The following is a 13,260-nucleotide window of genomic DNA, read 5'->3' as shown; positions in this document are numbered from 1 at the left end:
AGCTTTTTCTTTTTCCTTTCCAAGAATAAAAAAAGCCAAATGGATCAGAGAAGGGGGGGGGGGGGAAGAGCAAGCAAGGCCCTAGCCAAGGGGGATGCCAGTGAGGTGTGGCTTGCATTTAAATATCCGATATGTCAATGTAAGGGGAGTGTGTACGTATATAAAGTGCAGCTCGCACCCGAGCGCGGGCCGCATCCAGCCATGCGCGGCGCGCGGCGCGCGGCGCGGGGCAGAGGCGGCGCCGCGCGGCCGCCGCGCGCGCTCTGAGCCGCTGCGCGCCCCGCTGCGCGCCCCGCTGCGCGGTGCTGCGCGGCGCGGCGCGGCGCGGCGCGGGCGGCCCCATGGCCGAGGTGGGCGGCTTGCTGGGGGCGCTGGAGCCCGAGCTGCCCGGCGCGGCGCCGGCGCTGGGCGGGCTGCCGCTCGCCGACTCGCCCGGCTTCCTCACGGAGCGCCTGGGGCAGATCGAGGGGCGCCTGCAGCGCGGCTCCCCCACCGACTTCGCCCACCTCAAGGGCATCCTGCGGCGGCGGCAGCTCTACTGCCGCACCGGCTTCCACCTGGAGATCTTCCCCAACGGCACGGTGCACGGCACCCGCCAGGACCACAGCCGCTTCGGTAAGGGGCGCGCGGCGCTGGCGGCACCGCCGGCCCCTCGCCCGCGACGCGCCCCAGCTCCCCGCGCTCGCCCTGCAGGTGCGCCGGGCAGGCCCCGGGACGGGCAGCGGGCCGGGGGGGACGCGGCCGGGGCCAGCGGGCGAGCGGCTCGGCCTCCACCGGGCCCCCGGAGGCGGCGGCCAGGGAGGCGAAAGGGAGCGGAGAGCGAGGCGGAAAAAGAGCCGCCCGGCTTTTCTTCCTCTTTTTCTTTCTCCGGCCTCTGCCGAGCCTGTGAGCTGACACGATTTCTGCTCGGTGCGCGGGCCGGGAGCGGAGCGGAGCGTCCCCCCGCGCAGGCAGGGACCCGTCGGCCGGAGCGGTGTCAGGAGCGCGGCCGGGGGCCTGGGGGCTGCCGCGGGGAAGGGGCCAGCCCGAGGGGGGGACGCGGTCGCGGCTGCGGTCGCGGTCGCAGGCGACTGCAGAAAGGAAGGAGAAGACGGACCGGCGGGCGGGACGCTGTGGATTTACCTTGCCGTCCGGGAGAAACCTGCCAGACCTCGGAGCCAGTATCAGTGTCGCAGCAGAACAGGGATCTCCAGTGAGACTCTATGTAATCTTCAAAAAATGCATCTCGAGCCACAGGCGAAGCAGCGCAGTAAGTCTGAGCGCAGCTCGGAAGCCTTCCCGGGGCTCCGGCGCCGGGCGCAGGTGTCCGTGTCGGCGATCGGCCAGTCCCCGCCGGTGAGCTCAGCTCTGGTGTCAACAGGTCGCGAGAAGCGTGCTCGAGACTTTTTTTTTTCATAGTTTTCCAGCGATTTAACTCCTTGCGGAGAGGAGGTCTCCTCTGCCGTTCGTTGCTTGCGAGCGGTCCTTTCGGATAGCTCGGGAGCTTCTTCGCCACTGCCGTTATTTTAATTGGAATAAGGGTAGAGAAAAACCTGCCCGTGCGCCGCGCTGCCCGTGACCTCGGCGGACGAGGGAGCCGTAGCCCCCCGGCCGCGCGAGGTGCTCGCGGGGCAGGTGTCCTCCCCGAAGGCACCTGCCGGTCCCCTCGCGCCCGCGGTGCGCGGTGGGCTCCTCCGCCCGAGGAAACCGAGGGCAAAGCCGCCGCATCCGGACGGCGTTCGGTTTGATCCGCCACGTAGCGTTTCTGTCGGTTCCTTTAACGTGCCGCTGGGCAAGGGAAGAGTTTCAGAGGGCAGCATTTATCTCAGCTCTGGCCTGGGGAGCTTTTTCTTTTCTTTCTTTTTTTTTCTTTTTTTTTTTTTTTAAAGTAAAATAAATTTATTTCCAAGCAAACTTTGGAAATACGCACTAAACAAACCGAAGCTTTGGAAATACGCGTTAAACAGGCTAAGGCTTCTCGTGAATTTTGCCCAGTTAGGAGTTAGTCACACGGCGCGTTCAATAAATCGGAGCATTGGCATTCCGTAAGTGTTTTAGCAGTCAGCATCCAGCTACGTAAACTAGACCAGACTTCAGATATAAAATATTATAGTTTTCTGCTTCAGGGCTCTCCCAGAGGTAGCGTAAAATAAATAGTTATTTGTCGTAATTGCAGGACAAAGCTCCAGGGGCTTGGGCTGGAGTCCTCACGTTCAGATGCAGTTGGACTAAGCCTCGCTTCGACGGAGGCTCGGAGCAATAACATGTTGGCACGGCGCGTTCGCCAGCTGCGCTCGGTAGCCACGAGCGTTCGAATTCCAGCTCTGCCGGTATGGTTTGCGTTAGGATGTCGTGTATCGCTGCATTCCTAAATTCTGCATGCAGCCGTCGGAGGAGTAACTTGTAACAGGAGCAGGCAGGCTGCACCGCTCCGGGACGCGGGACGTGGGACGTGGGACGTGGGCTGGGACGGGACTTCTTATCCCTGCCTCCGAATGCCGGAAGGGGCTCGGGAAAAGAGGGACATCCCACGCGCGGTCATCCCAAAAGCTAGGCGAGACACCCGAGTCTCCCGGGGAGGAGGACGCCGAGCCGGAGCCGCGGCGGTGCAGAAGGAGCGCCGCCGCCGCGGGGCTTCCCTGCGGGCAGCGAGGAGGGCGCCGGCCGCCCGTCGAGGACCGGAGCGGTGCTGAACCCCACCTGCCTTCTGGAAGGGGATGCTTAGGAAAATACGGAGGCATACTCGAGCGATAGGGCGCGGCTCGCTTCTCCCAGAGCGGACTTGACTCGGGACGCGGCGAAGCCCTCCGGGACTCGGGGAAAGCGGCTCGCTCTCGCCCGGGAGAAGCGCCCAACTAGCGGCTCCAGCTAAGGAAATCACGGGGCAAAAAGGGAGCACGTTGAAAAGCGCATCCGTTCCCGCTGCGCCTGCCCTATCGGAGGAGCGAGGGACACAAAACCGGGCGGGGAGCTGGACCGTCACCGGCACCCGACAGCAAGGCTCCTTCTGAGAAAGATGCTGAGATAAGGTCACCAGGAAAACTGCTGCCGGGACTTGCTCCTCTTCCACCTCGTGTCCATCTTGCACCGGCATGAAATGAGTGATCCAACATTGCTACTCTTAAATCACTTACTCTGAAAGAAGAAAAGGCCTCACGTTTCTCCTGGAGACCAAGGAAGGGAGCAGACGAAGGTCTTCCCGGGCACAAGTCTGCTCACGCATGTGCAACAGCCCCTCAGAGAGGCTAACGAAGCCTCCGGGGAAAGTTTTCCTGCGCACGTCGACGCCCGGGCGCCACGCGCCTGCTGCCGAGCGGGCGTCGAGGTTCTCAGCCGAAGCGCCGGGTTTGCAGCGTCACCGCGGCCCCGGCGCTGCCGCACGCGGGGAGGCGAGCGGGGCTGCGCGGGGGAGGGCGGGAACACCCCCAAAATCCGCGGTGGCGCTCGGCGGCCGCCGTCGATCCCGTCCTGCAGGCGGGCACGCGGAGGGGGCTCGAGGCCCCCGGAAAACCCAGGCTCCGGCGCCCGGCGGGAGCCAGGCGAGGCGCCGTCCCGCGGCGGCGGCGGCTCCCGGCCCGCCCCGGGCGCCGCCGCCACGTGACCGGCCCCCTTTCCCCTTGCAGGCATCCTGGAGTTCATCAGCCTGGCCGTGGGGCTGGTGAGCATCCGCGGCGTCGACTCCGGGCTCTACCTCGGCATGAACGAGCGGGGCGAGCTCTACGGGTCGGTAAGTGCGAGGCTCGGGGCGAGGGCGGGCGGCCCGGCGCGGGCTCCCCGCCTCCGTCCGACGCGCGCGTTCTGCCCCCGCCGCAGAAGAAGCTCACGCGGGAGTGCGTCTTCCGGGAGCAGTTCGAGGAGAACTGGTACAACACCTACGCCTCCACCCTCTACAAGCACGCCGACTCGGAGCGCCACTACTACGTGGCCCTCAACAAGGACGGCTCGCCCCGCGAGGGCTACAGGACTAAGCGGCACCAGAAGTTCACCCACTTCTTGCCCAGGCCCGTGGACCCCGCCAAGACGCCCGCCGCCTACAGAGACCTCTTCCACTACCGGTGACGCCCGGGCGGCCGCCGCGGCCGCGCTCCCCGCCGCCGGGAACGGGCCGAGGGACGCTGCTCGGACGCGAGCGTGGATACTGTGCCTAAGGACAAAGCTATTTATAAGATGTATACGGTATTTATTTTATATATTTATTTATTTCAGAATAATTTTATTTTTAATGAGAGATGCTATGACCGGATTTTCATCAGGAAGAATAAGGTCCTACTGAAACAGGAGGGGGGGGGGAGAAAAAAAAAAAGAGAGAGTTTTAAGAGCTTATCGGCAATAAAATTGTCTTTATATTGTAGATTTCTTGCTAGCCCCCTTTTTTGGCGCTCTGTAGCAATTCTCCGGCTCAGGTGACCATCAGGAGCAGCTACAGAGGGGCTCGAGCGGTAAATGCCGCCGTCGAGCCCGCACGCAGACCCACCGCGCGCGCCACGAGGACGCCCGTTGTCGCGCCGCCGGCGCGGAGCAGCGGCGGAGGCGGTTCGCGAGCCCGCGCGCAGCGCCGCTCGGGGCGGGCGGACCCGGGCAGCGACGCTCCCGAAGCCGCCGGGTTCACGCGCCCGCCGGCGGCTCGCTGAGCCCGGCCGGAGCTTTACGCGAGCGCGAGCCCTCGAGTAGGGTGCTAGCGCCCAGGGGGGCGCGGGGGCTCCCCGCAGCCCCCCGCAGCTTCGGGTGAGCTCAGCGCTCGGCTCCCTCCCCCGCAGGCTGGGGCAGCTGATGCTGCAAAACCAGCACTTTCCCGACCACCTCCCGCTGGGGCTGTTCGGGCATCAGTCTGTCGTGAGCACGGAAAATTTATCCAATTCCCAAACACAGCCTTGGTTGAACTGATAAATTTACTTCTGTTCACCCCACTCAGTTCTGGTTTTAAGGACCAAATTATTAGTTTTCAAAAGAAAGAACCCGAAACAACCTCTCCTGCCCCCGTCTTCACTCATCACCTAACCGCCGCAACCGCGACGCATCCGAACGTCACCGCTGGGCCCCGGAGCGCCCGGCGGGGTCGTTCCCGAGCCGGCCCTCGGCGGCGGACCCTGCCCCAGCCTCGCGCGCAGCGCCCGGCTCCCGCCTCCGACACCTCGCCCGGGGCTCCTCTGACCTCCCCGAGGGATCGGCACCGCCTCCAGCGGCGAACGGTTTACAAGGGCTTTGCTCGCGCTGTCCCCTGCAATACCACTCAACCGGTTCAGGCGCTTAAGAGCTCTGATGATTCCCACGTTTTACATGGTATCTGTGGCGTTGCACTTGGCCAGCTCGTTTTAAGACCAGCTGTACCACCCCGACCAGACCCGTCCGGTGCAGTAACCCGGCTGCAGCACCGGCCAGCATCCACCAGACAGTGTCAATACCAGGGACAAGCGCAGCATAACACTGAAACTCAACCGCCACGATTTTTTTGTGACTTTTTTTTGTCCAACAGGCTTAGTAACTAAGAAAGCACAAAGAACAAAATATGAGAATCAAGTAAATAGTGGACTATTCGAGTTTGACCAAGTAGACTAACTTCAGCTCCCATGATGATTCGTCATCGCTGGGCAACACCTCCTGGTCCCTCGCTTGTGACAGACAGGTTGGCTGCAGAAACTACTGTTAACTTGCACAATCGGAAAATCTGCCCCACAGCTGATCTCCCCAAACTAAGTTAAGGACTAAATCCAGAAACACGTACTTCACCGTGGACAAAATAAAGAGCTTAACCGAGAGCCCAGTCTAAGTTAGCAGTTCTGAAAAGAAAAGCTCCTCGGGCTACATCCCTGTGGAGTCAACACTATACTGCAAATGTAGCACAAGGCACATTGATGTATTTTGGTCACTTTATTAAATGAGATATTAAATAGTTTAAGTTTCAACTACTAAACAGCACTTTGAATGGTGAAAACACAGATAGTATATTGTCATACTTGAATGCTTCTTCTCTTTAAAAACACATTTCCAGTCCTTATATATATTACAAAACAGCCTTATAGGAAGAGGTGACACCTTTTCTATAGTACTTAAGATATTTAATACAGAACTGAAAAGCCATCTAATAGAAACAAAGGCAAGTCTTCACAGCTGTATGATTTCAGCAGCCAAAGCTGGTTGATGGACTGAAACATTACTATACAACTGGGACAAAACATATACAATATCACAATACTAAGCAAAAAACGCTTTACATCCAAAGGAATAAACAGGTTACAAAATGTGGAGAATTTAGCAGGCAAAATTGTATTACAAGCAACATTTTTATTCGTCATCTTAAGCCATTTCAACTAGTTAAAACATCTAAAACAAATATAAAAATGAGCCTTTTATTATCTTATTGATGTATGTTCTGTCTTTAAATATTTGTTAAAGCTTGATGTTATACTCAAAGCACATTGTTATGCAGCTAAAATGTCAAGTGAGAAACATGTATGCAAAGTGGTCCAAGTTTTATTTCAATGCTTATTTCCAATTTCTTCTTATGCATTAGTCTTCTGTTATCCATAGTTTTGTCCAGAATGAAAAAAATGTGCCTTTAAATGTTGCCTAAAACTTCCACATTTAAGTCTTTGAGTTACTGTAAAACTCCATTGAACATTCCCAGGTTTGGTAGAAGGTATTTCTCTTATTCACGACACGTAGGAATATCAGTGAGAGTTGCCCAGAGTACGTTTGCCTTCACACGTTTGTCTCAAAGTCTTCTAGTGTGAACGCATCTCTTTTTGCTTCCCTCCCCCCAAATTAAACAAGTTCAACTGCAGAGCTGGCAAAGCACTAGAACATACCGAGGGTCTTTTGTGGTACCTTGTAACAAAGACTCCAAGACAGAAACTTTGTTAGCTGGTTTTACAACAGATCAAACAACCTCTGTCCAGATCACAAACCGAGTTTCAATCACAAAATGAAATGTCACATAAGATCTGCATATTTAGACGCAAAAAACACTTGTCCGTTCAGGGCAAGAACTCAAACTCCTGCAAGAAAGGTTCCAAAACCCAAACTACTTTTGTTCATGTCAACAAGCCAGAAGAGTTCAGCAAAATCCCTCCATCCACTTCTTTCTGAAGAATTCTCTAGCTGTTCTCTACACGCAATACACCATTGCATCAAGTGTTGCTGACATTTATTTTACCTCCAGATTCCAAACTTTTTTTTTTTGAAGACTCAACCAAACTATATTCAAAGAAAAGCCCTATTTGTGTTTAATTAGATCTTCACAAGCACAGAAAAGGTGGGTAAAGAGAGTGCTAATGATATATAATAAACCAGAACTTTATCTCTGGTCTACATAAAGAAACCCAAAATCAAACTCCTTCTGTACTAAATTATGTTCTCACACAAATGAAAGGGAATGGGGAGGAGAGCATGATAACCAAAACTCTTACCTAACAGAGGAAAAGTTATCTCACAATTCTGGCAGCTCTGGAAGTTGCTACACAGCACTTACTTTCTATTGATTTTAAATCAGCAATGGTTCTGCCATTTTAAAGTTGTTTATAAAACAGGGTTTGACCCCAGCCACCATCACTATTTTAACCCCCAAAATACCAGGAATTTAAATTTCTTGGCCCATCTCCCATTGCCGGCAATGGGAAAAGACACTAGCACCAGCATTAAGGAGTTAACAGAAATGTGCTTTGTATTGGACTCCGCATAGAGTAAGTTAGCGTGTGAAGGAAAAACATCTCCAATTCTGAGATTACCAGTTGTTATTCCATCACATAAAACTGAAAATAAAAAATGGCAGAAGACTAGAGAAGAACAATCATCTTCCCCAAGTCATGATTTAAGGCTGTATACAGTTTCTACATAACTGCACGACTCAGAAGTTTCAGAGCAGTAGTACTGAAGAATATTGCACTCAATTCTGCTTCAAAATGAATTTTCAGTTCCTATGTTTTATTCAGCATAGATGATATAGTATGTGTCCAGACCTCAGTCAAAAGGAAACTAGACTATTTCTGTTATAATATTCCCACTAATTTCAAGAAATGGGTAAGCAGAAAAGTATTCCATAATTTGAGGAATCAACTCTAATCAAGAACTCAGCTGTGTACAATTCACATATGGTATACTGAAACATACAGATCTGCAGTCCTTCCTAAGCTTCTCAAAACAGATGATAGCTTCATGGCTACTAAAAGCAAGCATAGGAGTTTAGACAGGAAACCTGTGGAGCTGCTACTGTTACGGGAGGACTTGTTTTCACTGAAAACAACTTGTTATCTCCTGTACTCAACATATGTAAGAAGATTCTAGGCAACATCACTGACAACAGGGAAAATATTATGTCCTATTTAAACAAAGCTGAAACACTACTATGGAACATGGCATTTAAGGGGACCAACCAAACTATTTATTATCATTACTTTTTTTTTTTTTTTTTTTACAGTTGAGTTCTGTTAAGCCATTGATTCCTAAAAAAATAAAAGTTCTTTCTCTGATTTTAACAATCTTTTAAGCTTTTAGTGCAAAATCACATCGATTTCCCTTGGGAAGGCCCTGGATTTTTGCCTCTCATGGGGGGTGGTGCTCGTTGTAATGGTGGTGGCTGCATACCACCAGAAACTGACTGATACATTCCTCTCATATCTATCTGTTGGTAGTTGGAAGGATTCATGATTAAATTGGGAGGCTTTGGCATCATGAGATGACTCATTGCGGCTTGCTGGTAAGACATTTGCTGCTGTTGCTGCTGATTGTACTGCTGCTGTAGTCTTCTGTTCATAAGTATCCTCTGAACACAACTGATCAACTGTGAAGGTAAAGTAGAGCTGTTGTAAGTGCATGACCGTCTCAATGCCGCGAGTATCAAGTTCAGAGTTAAAAATCAATTTGTTAGGGATACCATGGCTGAAGGAGAGAGCACTATTGTTAACACCATCACTAATGTGATGGCATTCACAAGCTGATCACTGCAGAAACTATTTAGTAACACCCTTTACGGCCATCTTCTCTTAGTGACTTGCTTGCTGTATTGCATACAGCATTTAGGTAAATCGCTATGGCAACACGCACTACACCGTGAAACTATACCCAGGTATAAGTTACACCATTTTTTGTTAGGTACCATTTACCTTCACTTTGGAAGTCTTGCCTGCTGATTATCACTAAATGTATGTTTTCCTAACATCAAAGGAGAAAACTCTTCCAGTTGGCATAATCTAGGCAATTTTTGCAAAATTATTCTGAATTAAAAAACCCATCATCAATATCCTTTAAAGGACTTGCTCAGGAGTTGCTTGCCTAGTTCTGGAAATTAGATTTCTCTTCAAGCCACAGGACCTTCAAGCAAAAGTGAACAGAAAATTCTGACGAATATTTTTTGCAATGAGCTTCCCATGAAGTCTCCCTCTATGAGGCTGAGCAATAGAATCCAACACACTGCAGAAATCAGCACCTCCTGATGTTACACCATACACAGTGCTGGCAACTACCTGACCCAATGAAACATGCATTCTGTAAGTACGTATTTATACACCTAATTTTATAAACAATTCAACATCTCAGATCACATATGGTCAGCTGGTCAAATAAATTTTAGATATTTTACCATCTGTTGTTTAGTAAGGACATCATTATAGATGGCTTCTCGGCGCTTAACATCAAGCTCCTGGCTTGCCTGCCTGCTTAGGGCCAGGGCCTGCACTTGGCTCTCTGTGAGTGTTACATTTTCTTTCCACTGAAAAGGAAAAAGAGTAATGATAAATGAGGTCTCACATTTTGCTTAGAGTTACATCAAGAGTAAAACTACAATCAAGTTTCCAGTAAATGTAAAATTACACTTCCTCATAACTATAAACAAGAATTATCAGCTCTTTTAACTACTAATTAAAATAATGTATCTCTAGATTATGATGAAAAAGGGAGAAATGCAACAGTACAAAAAAGCTAGATATGCATGAAAAATAGGAAGTACTTCCTATCCGAGTATAATTATTATCCTTATTTGTAGGAAGTCAGCATTTGCAGTGCATGGCAAATAATAATGGATCTAACTTGCTAATCCTACAAGGCTCTACAACATCTAGAAACCATTAATTGTCACAGTAAGCTACAGTGATAAAGTCAATATAAATTCAAAATTGTGTTTAATAACACAATTAAATAGTTGAATGAGCACACACAATAGCCATTTCTTTGCTTGATAATGCTTAATAGTTTTCCATATCCTGGTCCAAACCTACAAATATCTATTTCACTCACTATAGTTGAAATGATGTCTTCAAGGGGCTGAATTCTTGCTGCAGTTACATTGTTGGTTGCTTCCACAACTTTCTCTCTTCCTTGATTAATGAGGTCCTGAGAAAACACCATAAAATTAATTATAAAGCATAAATGCAAAGCACGCATCTGTTTGCCAGCATTTTACAAGCTTTCTTCAGCATATGTACCTATACTTTAATTATTTTTTTCTCACAATTAGCACAAATCAATAAATCTGGGTAACAAGATAGAATCTAACTTCCACACATTTGAATTTGAGAATAAAGTAATTGAACAGAATACATAAATCTCCCAAATTTTACAGTAGACAGTATTTATAAAAACTATTTGTTTACCCAGAGGTTTTCAGATCGTCACAAGTGTGCTACTTTTATAGCCAGGCAAATTTTCTGTGGTGCTGATTTTGAGGACATTACATCCTCAACTCATTCTATGTGCTCAAACTACTACGATCTATTTTAACATCATGTGGCATAGACGTACTATATGGGTATATTCAATACAGGACCCCTGCCTCTGCCTGTTTTGTTAGAGGGTTTCATTTCTGTAACACGGACTCCTCTCCAGACACTTAATAGGTGGCATAAGACAACCATGCTTCAGCTATTGCCATTTACAGCCTTGCAACTTATTAGAAAGGAACGTCACCAGCTACTTCGGCCAAGAGAGCAAACCATGACCTGAGATAACTGAGGAACCGAGCACGATTTCCTCTCTCCCATTCCTTCTTGGGGAGAAGACAGATGGGGGCAGAAAACTAGACATGGCAATATCTGCAAAGGATGCAGGTAATCCTGAATCCTGAGAGACTACACAGGTAGAGCCCTTTCAATACATACACACTGGTTAAATTTCAGTTGCAGAGACCTATAGCTACACCAGAAAAATTAACTGCCAAAAATAGGAGAAAATTTCCTAAGTATCAGGATGGTTGAGAATGACGTTAACTATTGATCTGTGACAGAATAATAAGCATATGCTTACAGCAACATAGACACGTTATGCTATTTGAACTTCACTACTTACCTCCAGCTGCTGATTACTCATTGCTGACAGAGCTCCCAAGTTGAAAGGAATATATGGTGTTTGAGAGTTGAAATTTGTGGGAAGCATAGTGGTCCCAGTTGGCATATTGAAACGCATAGTCAGGCCCTTAAAAAACACAAAATGCACTTACGTTTGACCATCTGTTGTAATTCGTGTTCTTCTGTAATAATTCATGAACCAGCACACAGAAACAAATCAGACCTTAGAGAAGAATGCAAGGACTGTACACTACACGTGGAGGCTAACCTGTCTCAGCATAGTGAATCGCATTTCCAAACCTGAACTCAAAAGGACCTTTTGATCATAGGGGAACCTAAGCTCTAGTCTTAATTATGGAGTTTAGTTTAATTATAATCATTTGGTACATTACGACAATAAACTACCAAGGTTTATTAATATACCTTAAGTTGTTTAAGATGCATCTTTTAATCGCAAACCCAGTATTTAATGTTGATTTTGATATATCTGATTTTAAACAAATTCTGAAGAACTGAAATGTATAATTACTATGTGTTTTGGTTAGACTGAAAATGTTACAGATGTACCAAAAACAGAAAAAGGTCTTCCAAAAATTAGTCAAACATAAAAAAAAAAAAAAAAAAAAAGAAGAAGTAGAACATGATCAATCTGCCCTTACTAGAAATACCAAACAGAATTTTGTTGGTGAAGGCTCCTTAAAATTCTTCTCTATACTATAAACTATACTGTTTTCTGGAGAAAAAAATCTGATAAAAAAAGCTAGAATCAAATCAATACATAGATCACACCTAGATCCTTTAAAAATTTATGTTTATTTAAAAAAATAACAACCTCCCACCCAAACCAGTTATCAGCACTAATTAATTCAAATGTGCATAATGGGAAAGGAAATCCTTAAAAAAGATAGCTAGCTAAAAAGTATGTGATTTCTGCTGACACCATATATTTTCAGAACGGAGAACAGTAATGTTCCAATATATTTAAGCAATATAGAAATACCGTATGCTATTTTTCCCTGTATCTGAAATTTCATTGTGTACAGTAGTTTTCCTTTTAAATACACATTAAGGCATCTAGTAGATATGTTAGCAGGAATACAAAGTTTATATCCCATATGTATTTCTAGTAAGGCAATTTCAGTGCCTTATTCCTCATTAGTCCAATACTAATTTCCATATTGTAAATTAAATTATAAATTATTATAAATATTATAAATTATATATCTCTTATATATATATACACACATATAGTATTATAAATTCCATATTATTTCAATACCTTCCTATTTCGTCTCCCTCCTAAAGCCTTCTTCCAGTATCACTCATCTGTTCACTCAGTATCTTCAGCAGCATTTTATCTAACCCTCTTTTTGTCCTTTCAGGTTATTGATCAGACCTGAATACCAAACTCGGTCTTTTAAAAGGACTTTCTATTACTAAATTCTCCACAGAAGTGAGTGGTCATACCAGTTACAAGTTACTATTCTCCTCTGATAGCAGGATAACTGTAGCCAATTTATGATTTTCTTGATTCTTTCGCCTGCTTACATATGATAATGATTTTCAGTTTTTAAATCTGAGTTACTAGTTGTTAAAACCAAAAGAAAACAAAAGATTTTATTCTCCAAAGGAAGCGAGTTCATTTTACTGCCTGTAGTGACCGACTTTTTGCCTCCCTTGCTGTAATTCAAATCAAACTAATTGCATTACCATCAGCTGCTATCTTCTTGGAGAGGTTATAAAACCTTTGTTAAACATCCAGTTTCCTTTCCCACTACTTTTTAAAATGCAGTAATTTCTGACTTTTGGTAGCAGTAATCATAAATCTCTCCTAAGAAAACAGGACACAGGGTATGATGAAAAGAGCAAAATTTTTGGCCTTTTCTGGCAGATGCTTATGTTTGCTGGACTGTGGCAAAAAGTTCTGAAATCAAGCATACCTCTTCAACAGAGCTAGAAACTTCCCTCAACTTGCAAAAGTGAGGTATGACACAGGACACCAGTCCAA

General features: G+C 47.6%; 2 protein-coding genes across 6 annotated transcripts in view; one reads left to right on the top strand and one right to left on the bottom strand.

The window, feature by feature from the left end:
* The first annotated feature begins 341 nt into the window (after nt 1-341).
* FGF16 (fibroblast growth factor 16) lies at nt 342-4,477 on the top strand. The gene is made up of 3 exons (XM_062584575.1): nt 342-615; nt 3,603-3,706; nt 3,793-4,477. Exons 1-3 carry the CDS (start codon nt 342-344, stop codon nt 4,036-4,038), a joined length of 624 nt encoding a protein of 207 aa, XP_062440559.1. The 3' UTR covers nt 4,039-4,477.
* A 1,955-nt stretch (nt 4,478-6,432) lies between these two features.
* ATRX (ATRX chromatin remodeler) overlaps nt 6,433-13,260 on the bottom strand; it is an 87,092-nt gene continuing 80,264 nt past the window's right edge. For all 5 annotated transcript variants that reach the window (XM_062585069.1, XM_062585071.1, XM_062585072.1 and 2 more), the window contains 4 exons: nt 11,254-11,379; nt 10,207-10,302; nt 9,554-9,682; nt 6,433-8,755 (listed from right to left, as the gene is read on the bottom strand). In XM_062585069.1, coding sequence (XP_062441053.1) covers nt 8,477-8,755; nt 9,554-9,682; nt 10,207-10,302; nt 11,254-11,379 — 630 coding nt within the window. In that variant the 3' untranslated portion in view covers nt 6,433-8,476. The remainder of the gene's footprint in view (nt 8,756-9,553; nt 9,683-10,206; nt 10,303-11,253; nt 11,380-13,260) is intronic.

The sequence above is a fragment of the Rhea pennata genome, chromosome 11 (genome assembly GCF_028389875.1).
Source record: "Rhea pennata isolate bPtePen1 chromosome 11, bPtePen1.pri, whole genome shotgun sequence".
Classification (NCBI taxonomy): Eukaryota; Metazoa; Chordata; class Aves; order Rheiformes; family Rheidae; genus Rhea; species Rhea pennata.
Note: the sequence above shows the minus strand (reverse complement) of the source record. Positions and strands in the feature narration are given on the sequence as shown.